The following is a 13306-nucleotide window of genomic DNA, read 5'->3' on the forward strand; positions in this document are numbered from 1 at the left end:
TTCTGCTACCTTAATACTAAACCTATAAATGTAGGCTCATAGATCTATTTCCCCATCCTCATATAATATATTTGTATATGTACATGTCTTTATTTTCATATCTTAACACTGACTGCTGTCTCCCTCCCCACGGTTCCTGTTGTTTGTCCCCCTGGGGGTGTGGGGTGTTGATCATTGCAATGAGTTCTCCCTTCCTCTCCTCACCCGCCCCCTACCCTCCTGGTGTCGCTACTCCCATTTCTGTTCTTGAGGGGTTTATCTGACCTGAGTTCCATGTGTCCTGAGCTCTTATCTGTACCAGTGTACATGCTCTGGTGTCTAGCCCAAAGTGAAAGGCAGGAGAGATGGTAACTCTTTACAGGACTAGAAAGCCCTATCTTTCTCCTAAGGAGTGGCTGGTAGTTTCAAACTCCTGGCCTTTCAACTAGCAGCCCAATGCATGACCACTATGCCACCAGAGATGGTGAACATGTGCTTGACTACTGACCTAAGTGTTGGTGGTTTAACCCCTGCCCAGCAGCATTTGGAAGAAGGGCCTGATGATCTGCTTCAGTGAAGATAAGTCAAGAGAATTATATGGATCTGAGTTAATACTGGGATGACCATGCATTGGAATCAACTTTATGACCATGGGCTTTGTTTTAGTTTCAGATGGTCATAATTAAAACGAGTATTTTAAAGAATCAGAAAATAACATGTTGACAAAGGTGGAGCAAATTGTTCAGCCATAAATGACTGAGGGCAGTGATCAGCAGACTGAGCCCTAAGAGTTCAAGTTTGGTTCTTTTAAACCCCAGTGGTCAGGCCTGCTCAGGTCTGGACATTTCTCCAGGGCAGGTCTGGTGTAGTGGTCATGCAGGGTCAGCAGTTTGAAACCACCAGCTGCTCCTTGTGAGAAAGATGAGACTTTCTACCCTGTCTCCTAGGGTCCCTGTGAGTCAGAATTGACTCGACGGCAGTGCGTTTGGGTTTTTGTTTTGGTCTACTCTAGGCGTGCAGCACAGTCACCTGTCCCCCAGCCATCATTCTGATTCCACTGGGCTGGCGAGAGAGTTGTCAGGCTCTGCTCCCAACTGCGTATTTGAGCTAGCCCTCACTCCCTATAGTCACTGGAACACTGGGCAAGCTGTTTCTATCTCCCTGGGGATGCATCACAGAAAGTTACCAAAGCAGGCCACTGGGCACTGGCAGCTGTCATCTTTGCTGGTCTTTAGTACTTCAGCTCCCGCTGTAGGCTGCTGTCATGCGGCGGAAGCTCTCCCTTTGTTTACCTGGTACCTTAAAGCACGACTGACTGTGCACCTCTCTGCCTCGGCTCTATCAAGCCGGTCAACTGTCAGTAAGGAAGACCTAACAGACACGTCTGCTGGGGAGACAACTCTCTTCCAGTCACATAGTTATTTTCAGATTTACTGTGAAGAAAAGGATTGAGAGGAATAGACTGCATTCCATGTTCTGGTGAGATAATGGGATTGTCTCCTAATGTGTCTGTAGACTCACAGCATAATGAAACACTAAATTATTCTTTGTGCTAATTCAGTTGGTTACCATCAGTACACTGTCACCAAGCCTCTTCTATATTTTTTCGAGGAATGATGGACAATGGTGACGGCTGTAACTCATAAAGATTTTGCAGAAAATTAGACTGCTTAACTATTTGAAACATTTCCCCTTTGTTCTGTTGATACTGGTTACCGATGGTTACATGCCCCAGGAAAACTTCAGAGAAACCGCTGATATCTAATATTACTAATTCCTAAATCCTAAGAAGAAGAGCTTAGGGAATGTTTGAATATAGAAAAGTTCTATTTAAAGACGAGATCCTCTAGTTGATGTATCAGAACATTACAGACTCTAACCTGAGATTTATCCTATAAATGTCCTTAATCTGCCTACAAATATAAAACTGTGAAGTAGCAAACTGTTATTTTCTTACTTTGAGCCTTTCTAATGTGAAAATGTATTTTGTGAAAATAAAATCTTTCAAATAAAAAGCTGTATAATAAATGCTTAATCTTGTTCAGCCACTATAGGAAACGATTTTGACATTTTCCTAAAATGTTAAGTATAGAAATACCATATAACCCAGCAATTCTAATCCTCGGTTTATGCCCCAAAGAACCTATGAGTAGATACTCACATGTGTACACAGACATAAGTTCATAGTAGCACTATTTGCAATAGGCGGAAGATGGCAAATGCCCATCACTGGTTGAATGGACGAATGAATAGATAAATTGTGATATATACATAAAATGTAATAACCATAATATTCCATAAGAGGAAATGAAGTATTGATACAAGTTAAAATGTGGCTGAACATGAAATGTGAGACACAAAATGTTGCCTATTGTATGATCCATTTATCTGAAATACGCAGACTATGTAAACCCATAAAATAACATGTAGATTAGTGGTTGCCAGAGGCTGGGGGTAGGAAAGACTGAGGGGCATTTGCTTAATGGATACAGGGCTTCCTATTGGGATGATAAAAATGCTTTGGAAGTACATAGAGGTGGTTGTTATACAACACTGTAAATATACTAAGCACCTCTGAATTTACTATAAAATGATTAACGTTAGGTTGTGTGACTCTCATCTCAGCTTTTGAAAAAGGAGATGTAACTAACACCCAAACCCAGACCTAGGTGATTCTGATTCAGAGCAACCCTGTAGGACAGAGTAGAAGTACCCCACAGAATTTCCAAGGCTGGACCTCTGTACGGGAACTGGCAGTCTCTTTTTCCTCTCACCAGAGTACCTGGTGAGTTCAAACACATGACCTTCCAGTTAACAACCTGTGCGTCGAGACCCCTTTGGGGGTCAAGCAACCCTTTCGCAGGGGTTGCCCAATTCAAAACACTAGCAAATTGCAGTTATGAAGTAGCAATGAAAATAATTTTATGGTTGGGGGTCACCACAACATGAGGAACTGTATGAAAGGGTCTCAGCATTAGGAAGGTTGAGAACCACTGCTTTAACCTCTTAGGACACACAGCCTTTTTTTTGGTAATCATTTTATTGGGGCCTTGTACAACTCTTATCACCATACATACATCCCATTGTGTCAAGCACATTTGTACATTTGTTGCTATCATCATTTTCAAAGCATTTTCTTTCTACTTGAGCCCTTGGTATCAGCTTCCATTTTTTCTTCTTTCCCCCACCCTCCCTCCCTCATGAACCCTTGATAATTTATAAAGTATTATTATTATTATTTCATGTCTTACACTGACCGATGTCTCCCTTCACCCATTTCTCTGTTGTCAGTCCTCCTGGGAGGGGGTTATATGTTGATCATTTTGATCGGTTCCCTCTATCTCCTTCCACCTTCCCTTTCCCTTCCTGGTATCCCTACTCTCAATTTTGGTCCTGAGGGATTTAATCTGTCCTGGATTCCCTGTGTTTCGAGCTCTTATCTGTACCAGTGTACATGCTCTGGTCTAGCCAGATTTGTAAGGTAGAATTGGGGTCAGGATAGTGGTGGTGGGGGAGGAAGCATTAAAGAACTAGAGGAAAGTTGTATGTTTCATTGCTGCTATACTGGCTTCCTTGTGCCGCTTCTGTAAGGAGATATCCATTTGCCTATAGATGGGCTTTGGGTCTCCACTCTGCACTCCCCTTCATTCACAGTGATAAGATTTATTTTGTTCTTTATCTTTGATGCCTGATACCTGATCCCATTGACAAGTTACAATCACACAGGCTGGTGTGCTTCTTCCATCTGGGCCTTGTTGCTTTTCAGCTAGATGATCACTTGTTTATCTTCAATCCTTTAAGACCCCCCTGACGCTCTATCTTTTGATAGCTGGGCACCATCAGCTTTCTTCATATTTGCTTTTGCACCCGCTTTATCTTCAGTGATCATGTCAGGAAGGTGAGCGTCATGGAATGCCAGGTTAACAGAACAAAGTGTTTTTGCATTGAGGGAGTATTTGAGTAGAGGCCCAATGTCCATCTGCTACTTTAATGATAAACATGAATATATGCACATAGATCTATTTCCCCATCGTCATATATAAAGATATTTGCATATGTACATACCTATATTTAGACCTCTATAAATGTTCTTTGCCTTGTAGTTCTTTCCTTTATTTCCTTTTACTTTCCTCTTGTCCCACTATCATGCTCAGCCTTCATTTGGGTTTTAGTAATTCCTCTCAGTTACATTGCCCTTGTTCAAGCTGGACCAGGCCTCCTACACCCTCCTCGCCATCGATTTTGGATCACTTGTTGTTCCCTTGGGTTTGTTAACACCCACTTCCATCCCCCCGCTCCCCCCTCTGCTATGCGCCCCCCCCAACCATTGGTCCTGTTGTTTTCTCCTCCAGATTGTTTATCCTGCCCATCTTATCTAGATAGACCGCAGAGACAATAATATGCACAAAAATAAGACAGAGCAAAACAAAGCAGCAAAAGAAAACAAAACAAAGCAACAAAAAAACAAGGACAAAGAAAAGCCTATAAATAGTTCAGGGTCTGTTTGTTGACCTTTAGGAGTATTTCCAGTTCAGTCTGATGGGCTGCCACCCCCTGGCCCTTATATTCCCTTGGGATTTCCTTGTTCTGCTCCCTTTGCTGTTCTGTTGCACACCCTTAGTGTTTCACCTTGGTGTGGTGGGGTCAGATCAAGCACAATTCCCGCATTGTGTCTCCAGTGTTGTCCCTCGTAACACTATGGGTCGGTCAGTGAAGGACGTTGTGTCTCATAGTGGGGTCAGCCCTATAGTCCTCTCTGCATTGGCTGCTCTGAGCCTCAGGGCTTGGTGGGTCAGGATGTGCTCCACTCGTTTTCCCTCCCGCTTATTTTGCTCCTGTGTGCTCTGATCAGACATGTCCCTCTCCCTGAGCTGTAGCTTCAGTGCTGTTCTCTGAAGTGAATTCTTCTGGGGGGATGAGGCCTTCTTAGGAGTCCATAAGGAGCTATCATCTTGGTGAGAATCTGTAATTAGGACAGTATTCTATAAGTACTGCATACTACCAGTGTCTGCATATGTTTGAGTATAGATGCATGTTTGTGTTGGACAAGCGTCCATAAAGTCAGTGCATGTTCTGTAAGGTCTGCCAGGGGGATGTGTACTTGCAGTTTCCCTAAGAGTAGAGCTACTATTATTGGGAGGTAAGATGAATAGATGTCTCTTATATCTACATATGTAAATATATAGATAGAGATATTTGAAGATCTGGGTGGCTAAGGGAAGGAACAAAGACTTCTGCATTGTTTACACTTTATGTCTGTGGAATTCTATACTACGCACAAATGTTGTCCATCAATAAAAATAAACTAAGTGGATTGAAATTTAAGATGTAGTCTCCTAGAGCGCCTTCCTCAAACAGCGTGTCGACATCACAAGAGAGCAAGCGTGTAGATATGCGCCACAGAGATGGTCCTTTGTAGCATGGGGGGGGGTGTTTGATAGTAACTTTTTATAAATGAATGTACTGAGAAGGCTCACTCTTTCAAGAAACCCTACTTATAAATCCATTTTAAAAGCACAACTTTCTTTCTTGAGAACTCTTAACATTTCTGAGATTATGGCCAAGAAGCTGTTGTTTCCTTTGTGGCATTACTTCCTAATGGAAATACCAGTTTTCTAGTGTAAACCATTGCCTGTTGTAAGCTTAATAAGTCAAATTCAAAGTGATGGTTCAAGTGAGAGAGGCATACCTTTGTTTTAATGCCCAGGTAATCGAAGCAGTTACGGTAAGAGTTGGGTTTCACTCGTGATGTTGAGCTACTGTTTGGAGGAGGCGCTCCAGGAGACTACCGTGGGGGACCAGCCTTCCCACAACCAAATGGGTCCCAGGGGCGGTTGTGTAATTGAGGGGTAAATGGAAGAGACATCAGACATGAGAGAGCATGCAAAGGCTCACCTCTTTCATGATGTCCAGAGTACTTTGTTCTCTCACAGACTTAGATTATCTCGGGCAAGCCAGCTCAGACGTAACAGGAAGGGAGTGTATTAAAAGCATACACATTACATGGAGGGGACAAGCTAGGTATACACGCTATAGGAAGGGGTTGTACTAGGGGCACACTTGTGACAGGAAGGTGCATACGTAACAAGATAAAGCAGGCGCTAGAGTTCAGATGGCAACCTAACCTTGGTCTTCTGAGTTGGGTTTTTCTTAGGTGTCTTTGGACTCTTCTCCAGGGGAACAATCTAGATCCTTATCAGAAGGGAGTGTCAATAGGGACAGACAATAAGGTCTGCTTGTTTTTGATGGCAGACCACCTTCAGGCAGATAGCCTTCAAGCAGTTGACCGTCAAGGGACAATGTGTTTGCAAACAGCACTTTAAATTTGGCATTATTGTGGGGGGAATAACTTTTTTTTACTTAGGAGAATGTGAGTGGGACACTTGTCCAAACCCAGGGACGTGAAGGTTCCCTCCGTGGGAGCCCTGGCCTCCCAGACTCTTTAATGTATGAATGTTGAGTTTGTGCACATACACACTTTGTCCCAGTTCTGTTTCCCACAGACTACATCTTACATTTCAGTCTGTTTAGAAAGTTTATTCATGGGGCTTTAAATGGAGAGAAAATGTTTTGAGAAACGATGTACAAATGCACTTTACACAATTGATGTGTATATGGATTGGGATAACAGTTGTATGAGCCCCTAATAAAATGTTAAAAAAAAAAGTTTATTCATTTATTTATGCACTATATATGTGCATAGTATAGAATTCCAAAGATATAAAGTATAAGCATTGCAAGTAAGTCTTTGTCCCTTCCTTTAGCTGCCAGATCCTGTGTGAAGTCATGCTTTGTCTGCAGTGTGATTGGCTTATTTGAAGTCTCCAATTAGAGTGAGGGGAGCGTGGTTTACTGACCAGGAAAACTCCCTTATGGGCCTGTCTCAGTATGAAGACAGGAGGATCTGAATGTGAAGATTCAGAGATGAAAGTGGAGAGCATGTGGAAGAAGCATCAGCGTTCTAGAGAAAGAGAGATTGCTATTGGAGGGCGGAATCATCTCCTCTGGTCAACCAGTGTCTCAGTGATCGTTTTTCTCAGCTCAGGCTACACTAAGCTTTTAACTAGACTTTGTTTTCTCTATTTTATTTCTTGTTTTAATGTGATAATAAGTAGAAATTGCCATTTTAAACACCAGAACAGATACTTCATTAACTGCATCACACACTTGGTTTAATTTCCAATTGCCTATGATAGCAACAGAGGAATTTTAATTGCTCATTCAGTTTAGCATCTTTTTTCTCTTCCTTTTCTCCCCACTGCTCTTCATAATTTTTCCAATTCTTACCCCATTTCTTATTAACAGACTTGGTAACTTTTTCTTTTTAACATGAAAAGGATTTGACTAGCAAATTATGGTACATCTATTTTTTACAAGACTGGTCATGTGTTGGCAGTGCCTAGATCAAAACGGGTAGTTGGTCTTAAAATTTGGCATTTTAATCCTTTACAGATTGTAGTCAGGTCTGGCTAGTGTAGTGCGCACAGAAAATAAAGTATTTCTGCATATAAGCAGTGAGACAATGGAAGAGATTATAATTTCATCAGTGCTTGATGGTGGAATTAGCAAACAAAACTTAAGTCACAGAAGAACTTCATATATCCTACTATCCAGTAAGTAAATTAGGTGATGATTCTTGATATGTCTTAATATACCCATAATTATACCAAATCTTCTTTGATTTTTCCTATTGACATCTCTGTTCTAATGACCACGTTTATAGCTGAGATGATTATCTGTAGCATCATTATTCTGTATGTAATAATGGATACATGTTTCTCTAGTCACTGATCATTTAGGTAAACTCATGCGAGAATACTTTGTAGACTACCAAGTTGATACTGAAATAATAGCAAAATTCTGCCAATTACGCTGCTGCTTTGGCTTATAAAAGAATAATCATACAACTCTTGGCTTTCTCAAGCTTTTAGCAAGGGACTTAGGAAGGAATTAAATTGACTGACATTTTTTACTATCTTTTCAATATTTATAATTGCTGAAGTTGCTACCTCTCATCATATTTTATGCTTAAAGAGTGTTTCTAGTCAGCCTCACCTTGCTACTCTTTAGTAACAACTAGGAATCAGTGCAAACTGTGGTTTTATCCCCACTTAGAATAGGATCCAAGTATAGACTGGTATATTTCTTTTGGCTTCTGCAGCCCTTCTTTAATAATTACTTTTCACAGTCATGATTATTATATAGATTTACTATATTATAAATAATCTGGTTTTTAATACTGAACTGAATTTTCTTCTTGTCACTAATACAAATGTCCTCTCTGTGAAGTCAGGATATATTTTATTTTCAGTTGCAGTTTTTCATTTATCATAGTAAATGAAAGAAGGATGCATTTGCGATATCATCGTCCATTGGCCCTCAGATACTACCAGTGGTGAGATGGATTATTATGTATGTCCAGGAAATAAAAATACTGCCTATTAGTGACATATCATTGACTGTACAATGTATCTTTCAGAGGTGCTTATGTAAGAACATTGGCAACCTGATGTTCTAGTCATATTACCACCTTAAGTTTATATAAGGCTTTGTAGAAACTACTATTACATATGTCATTATATGATATTATTGGCAAACCCAAGCTACCTGGTGAAGTGGATGGATGAACTTATCCCCAGTTTTCATGTGAGAATACTAAATTTTCCAGAGATGATGTACTTTTCCAACATCACATGCCTGGTGAACCAGGATCTCAAATCCACATTTTGTATAATCTAAGTTATGGTGAATGATGTAATATCCCCCACCTGACCCACATGCAGACACCCATACAATTATTTGGTCTAAATTTTTCTCTCTGTTGTCTAATATACATTTATTTCATATTTAGAGTTCACTGATTTTTAATGGTAATCTTGAGTACGATTACAATGGCTAATGTATGCTTTAATAGTAAGTCATATATGAAACTCTGGTAATATATGAATTGTTTTAATGACAGTTTGTCTGGCCACCAGAAGGCTTTGTAATGTCATCACTGACAGTTTAATGCATGCTTTGAAAGCATTTTATCTGTTGTGTTTATATGATCGGTGAAATGTTAACGGATGGTTATGAGTTGAGATGTTTGAAGTGTTCCTGAGAAAAACAGATGAAGTATTTAAATTAATACAATTCTTGATGAATCCAGGTCATATCTCTTCTTTCCCAGGTGGTGGCTAATGCTGTAGCGGCACTATCTGAAATCAGTGAATCTCACCCAAATAGCAATCTACTTGATCTGAACCCACAGAACATTAATAAGCTGCTGACAGCCCTGAATGAATGCACTGAATGGGGCCAAATCTTCATCCTTGACTGCCTATCAAATTACAACCCTAAAGATGACCGGGAGGCTCAGAGGTCAGTCTGTTTTCTTGGATAACGTCAAGGGGTCTTGCTTCAGACAGTAAGTTCTAGTATCTGCTGTTAGACTAAGGGTTCGTTACACTGAGGAAGATCAATGGCTTGTGGGTATGTATTATTCTCTCCAAGACGTTTTCTCACTGGCTTTAGGGACATTTTAGATGGTGGCATAGACCATGGCAAACTGACTCCCAAGAGTTGCACATTTTTTATTTTGTGCTTGAACAGTACAGTTACCGCTTCTAAAATCATCACCTTCTCTGTCTCACATCTCCCGCAGTTTGGGGCCATTTGACAAACTAATGTCTTTCTCTGAAAGACAAACTTTATTTTATTGGATGAGTAGGATGCAGCTGGATTACTAGTTACTGAGCTTAGTGACACCTGTAATTCAATATCAGAGGAAGCCCATTGGCTCCTAGGAATGAGAACTAAAAGAATGCATAATGCCGTCCATTAGGTATAGCAGTCACATCTGTTTGAATTTGGAACCGAGTTTGAAAGGCACGCCAGGATGGTTCTGATGTTAGCAGCTCAGTCCTCTATCACCTTACTATTACCAAGTTTCTGCGGCTATCATAACTGACTACTAAAATTCACATGCACATGCACACAGTTTATAGAGTTGAAACTATCACCAGTTTTTTACTGCACATGTTGTATAGCTAGGCACTGTACTAAGCAAGGAACTGCTGAAGAATTGTTGGATCATCATTAAAGTTGGCATATTTTAAGTATGGTAGAGAAGAACCTTCCTTGCCTGGCTGAAGCTGATTTCCAAGCTACTTTAGTGTAAGTGCTCTTTCCGTGCCTGGGAAATCGTTCCCTCCGGACTAAGCTCACCCTGATAGTTTCTTTCCATCATTGAAGAACAGATGCTTTCTGGAAAGAACTTTACCTAGAATTTTATTTTCTGCTGATTATTAGCATAACTCACTCACTCATTGATTCAGCAGTTACTTCCTGAGTCCATAGTATGTGCCAGGTACTATTCTAGGCCCCAAGGAGATAGCAGTGAGTGTGGAGCACTTATTCCGAGGGATAGAAGTGGGGGTGGGGGACAGTACCCAAAATATTATATGGCCTATAACATGTTAGATGGTGATAAGTACTAAGGAAGAAGATGAGGTAGGAAAAATATCTAAGGAATGCTGAGCATGTGAGTATGAGAGGTTATAGTTTTTAAAATGTGACTTGGGAAGGTCTCATGCAAAGGTAGTATTTGTGTAAGGATGAGAGCAGTCAGCTCTGTCGATAGGAAGAGTAGAGAGAAGTATGGCCTACTTGTATCCTTCATTGAAAAAAGTCAACTAGTTGTTCAAGAGCTATTAGAGTTCAGTGAATTTCTGAAAAATCCTCAGCAGATAAATAAATACACAAGATTTCTTGAGACATTCATATGCAGGAGACATGGGGTGGGAGAAAGACAGAAGGTTGATGTTTAACGGTTGGTATTTTAAAAAAGCAACAACAGAACAAGACTTTCGAAGTTTCGGTAATAACCCTAAGGGTAGTTTTGTCTACTAACCCACCTCCTCCATCTCAGAGTTAAACCCTCAGCCACAAGTTAGTTGATTTTCTCACTATAGAGCAGACTTTGCTTAATTTGACTTTAGATAGGTTGAAGAGATATGGGCTGAGAGTCAGGGATTCCCCTTACATTTGTGGGGAGACAGTGAACGATAAAACAGGAGGGTAAATGGTGTGAGCTTCAAGGTCTGGATATTGCTAGTTTCTGTCCATTATTACTGGTGTCCTGGGATCCCTGCTCCCCCTGTAGTTGGCTGGGAATGAGGCGTCTGCAGTGTTGATATTCGAATTTCTTGGTATTTGAGGCATGGGACTGATAGAATGGATAGGGTAAAGACTTTGCAACTCAAGATACTAATATTTCTTTTCTGCCCTCAGCATCTGTGAGCGGGTAACTCCTCGGCTCTCCCATGCCAACTCAGCAGTGGTGCTCTCAGCAGTAAAAGTCCTTATGAAATTTCTAGAGTTGTTACCCAAGGACTCTGACTACTACAATATGCTGCTGAAGAAGTTAGCCCCTCCACTTGTCACTTTGCTGTCTGGGGAGCCAGAGGTGCAGTACGTTGCCTTGAGGAACATCAACTTAATTGTCCAGAAAAGGTTTGGAAATACTGAATTGGTGATTGAAGTATTTATGGTGTTGAATTTAGTTTAATATCAATCCTAATAGGCTGCCGTTAGGCTCTTTTGACTGCATGGAAATGAAAATGATATGTGCAGGGCAACGTGGATCTGGGAGCGCTCCTGTAATCGGTCAATACCCGGAGCTGCTGTACAGTGAGCTCTGTTGGCTTTTTGAAGGGTCTCTTTCTGGTCTACTAGCAGCTGAGTTGAGACCTTAGTCACCGCACCACCATGGTGTGCTATATAGAACCTGTTTAATAATAACGTTCAGTCTGTATTTTTGAGTGTGTTGTTGAAGCAATCCTTGGCAGCATTTACCCAGATCTGTAAAAAAGATGAAAATAGTCAAATGGAACAAGAATAGAGGGATGTAGAGGAAATGTGTGACAGTTTTGGGGGGAAGAGGAGATGGCAAAAAGGGACAGAGGAGGTATTAATACAGACTCAGAATAATCTACCGCTGTACGCTTTCCCCTTCCTTACCTTGTGTTTCTGTGTGCCATAGGCCTGAAATCTTGAAGCAGGAAATCAAAGTCTTCTTTGTGAAGTACAATGACCCCATCTATGTGAAATTAGAGAAGTTGGACATCATGATACGGTTGGCATCCCAAGCCAACATTGCTCAGGTCAGACGTCAGCCAACTCAAGTTTATAATGGCGTAGATACTAAGGCCTGCTCTTCAGAAGAAGCTAGGCTGCGAGATTGCTATTTGAAAATTTTTATTGATTGTCCGCTTCTGGGATCTTACCAGGTACTGGCAGAACTGAAGGAGTATGCCACCGAGGTGGATGTGGACTTTGTCCGGAAAGCCGTGCGAGCCATTGGACGGTGCGCCATCAAGGTGGAGGCAAGTGTCTGATGGAGCTGTGACTGGACATCACAGCACCCTCTTCATTCGTTTCTCTTCAAGATACTTTTCAGTGACTCAAAATAATAAAACACATAAAGTGGGAAAACTTTAAAAACAGCTATCCTGATGAACCCCTCAGGACCAGTGGTGAGAGTGGCCATACTGGGAAGGTGGGGTAGAAATGGGGAGCCAATCACAAGGATATACATATAACCCCCTCTCCCTGGGGGATGGACAGCAGAAAAGTGGGTGAAGGGAGCCGTCGGACAGTGTAAGATATGACAAAATAATAATAATTTATAAATTATCAAGGGTTCATGAGGGAGGTGAGGTGGGGAGGGAGGGGGAAAATGAGCTAATACCAGGGGCTCAGGTGGAAATAAAATGTTTTGAGAATGATGATGGCAGCAATGTACAGAAGTGCTTGACACATGGATGTATGTATGGATTGTGGTAAGAGTTGTACAAGCCCCAATAAAATGATTAAAAAAAACAAAACAGCTGTCCCTTGCAGTTTAGCACTGACAAAATGCTCAACTTTCTTCTAGTTCTTTAATGTCCCTCGTCCTCCCCCATCATGTCCCCAATTCTCGCTTACAAATACGGCTAGATCAGAGCATGTACACTGGTACAGATAAGAGTTCAAAACGGAATCCAAGACACAGATAAACCCCTCAGGACCAATAATGGGAGTAGCGATACCAGGAGGGTAAGGGGAAAGTATGGGAGAAAGGGGAAACTGATCACAATGATGCATATATATCCCCGGGGGACGGACAATAGAAATGTGGGTGAAGGGAGACAGCGGATGGTGTAAAACATGAAAAAAACCAAACGTACAAATTATCATGTGATCATGAGGAGGGGACGAAATGAGTTGATAACAGGGCTCAAGTAGAAAGAAAATGTTTTGAAAATGATGATGGCAACATATGTACAAATGTGTTTGGCACAAT

The 13306-nt window shown here is 41.2% G+C and overlaps 1 protein-coding gene across 2 annotated transcripts in view; it reads left to right on the plus strand.

The window, feature by feature from the left end:
• Positions 1-13306, plus strand: part of AP2B1 (adaptor related protein complex 2 subunit beta 1) — a 129939-nt gene that overhangs the window by 22023 nt on the left and 94610 nt on the right. For both annotated transcript variants that reach the window (XM_004706968.3, XM_004706970.2), the window contains exons 6-9: positions 9152-9342; positions 11254-11475; positions 12005-12125; positions 12252-12347. In XM_004706968.3, coding sequence (XP_004707025.1) covers positions 9152-9342; positions 11254-11475; positions 12005-12125; positions 12252-12347 — 630 coding nt within the window. The remainder of the gene's footprint in view (positions 1-9151; positions 9343-11253; positions 11476-12004; positions 12126-12251; positions 12348-13306) is intronic.

Source organism: Echinops telfairi, unplaced genomic scaffold, assembly GCF_000313985.2.
Source record: "Echinops telfairi isolate 266 unplaced genomic scaffold, ASM31398v2 ScPeMD7_7458;HRSCAF=8496, whole genome shotgun sequence".
Taxonomy (NCBI): domain Eukaryota; kingdom Metazoa; phylum Chordata; class Mammalia; order Afrosoricida; family Tenrecidae; genus Echinops; species Echinops telfairi.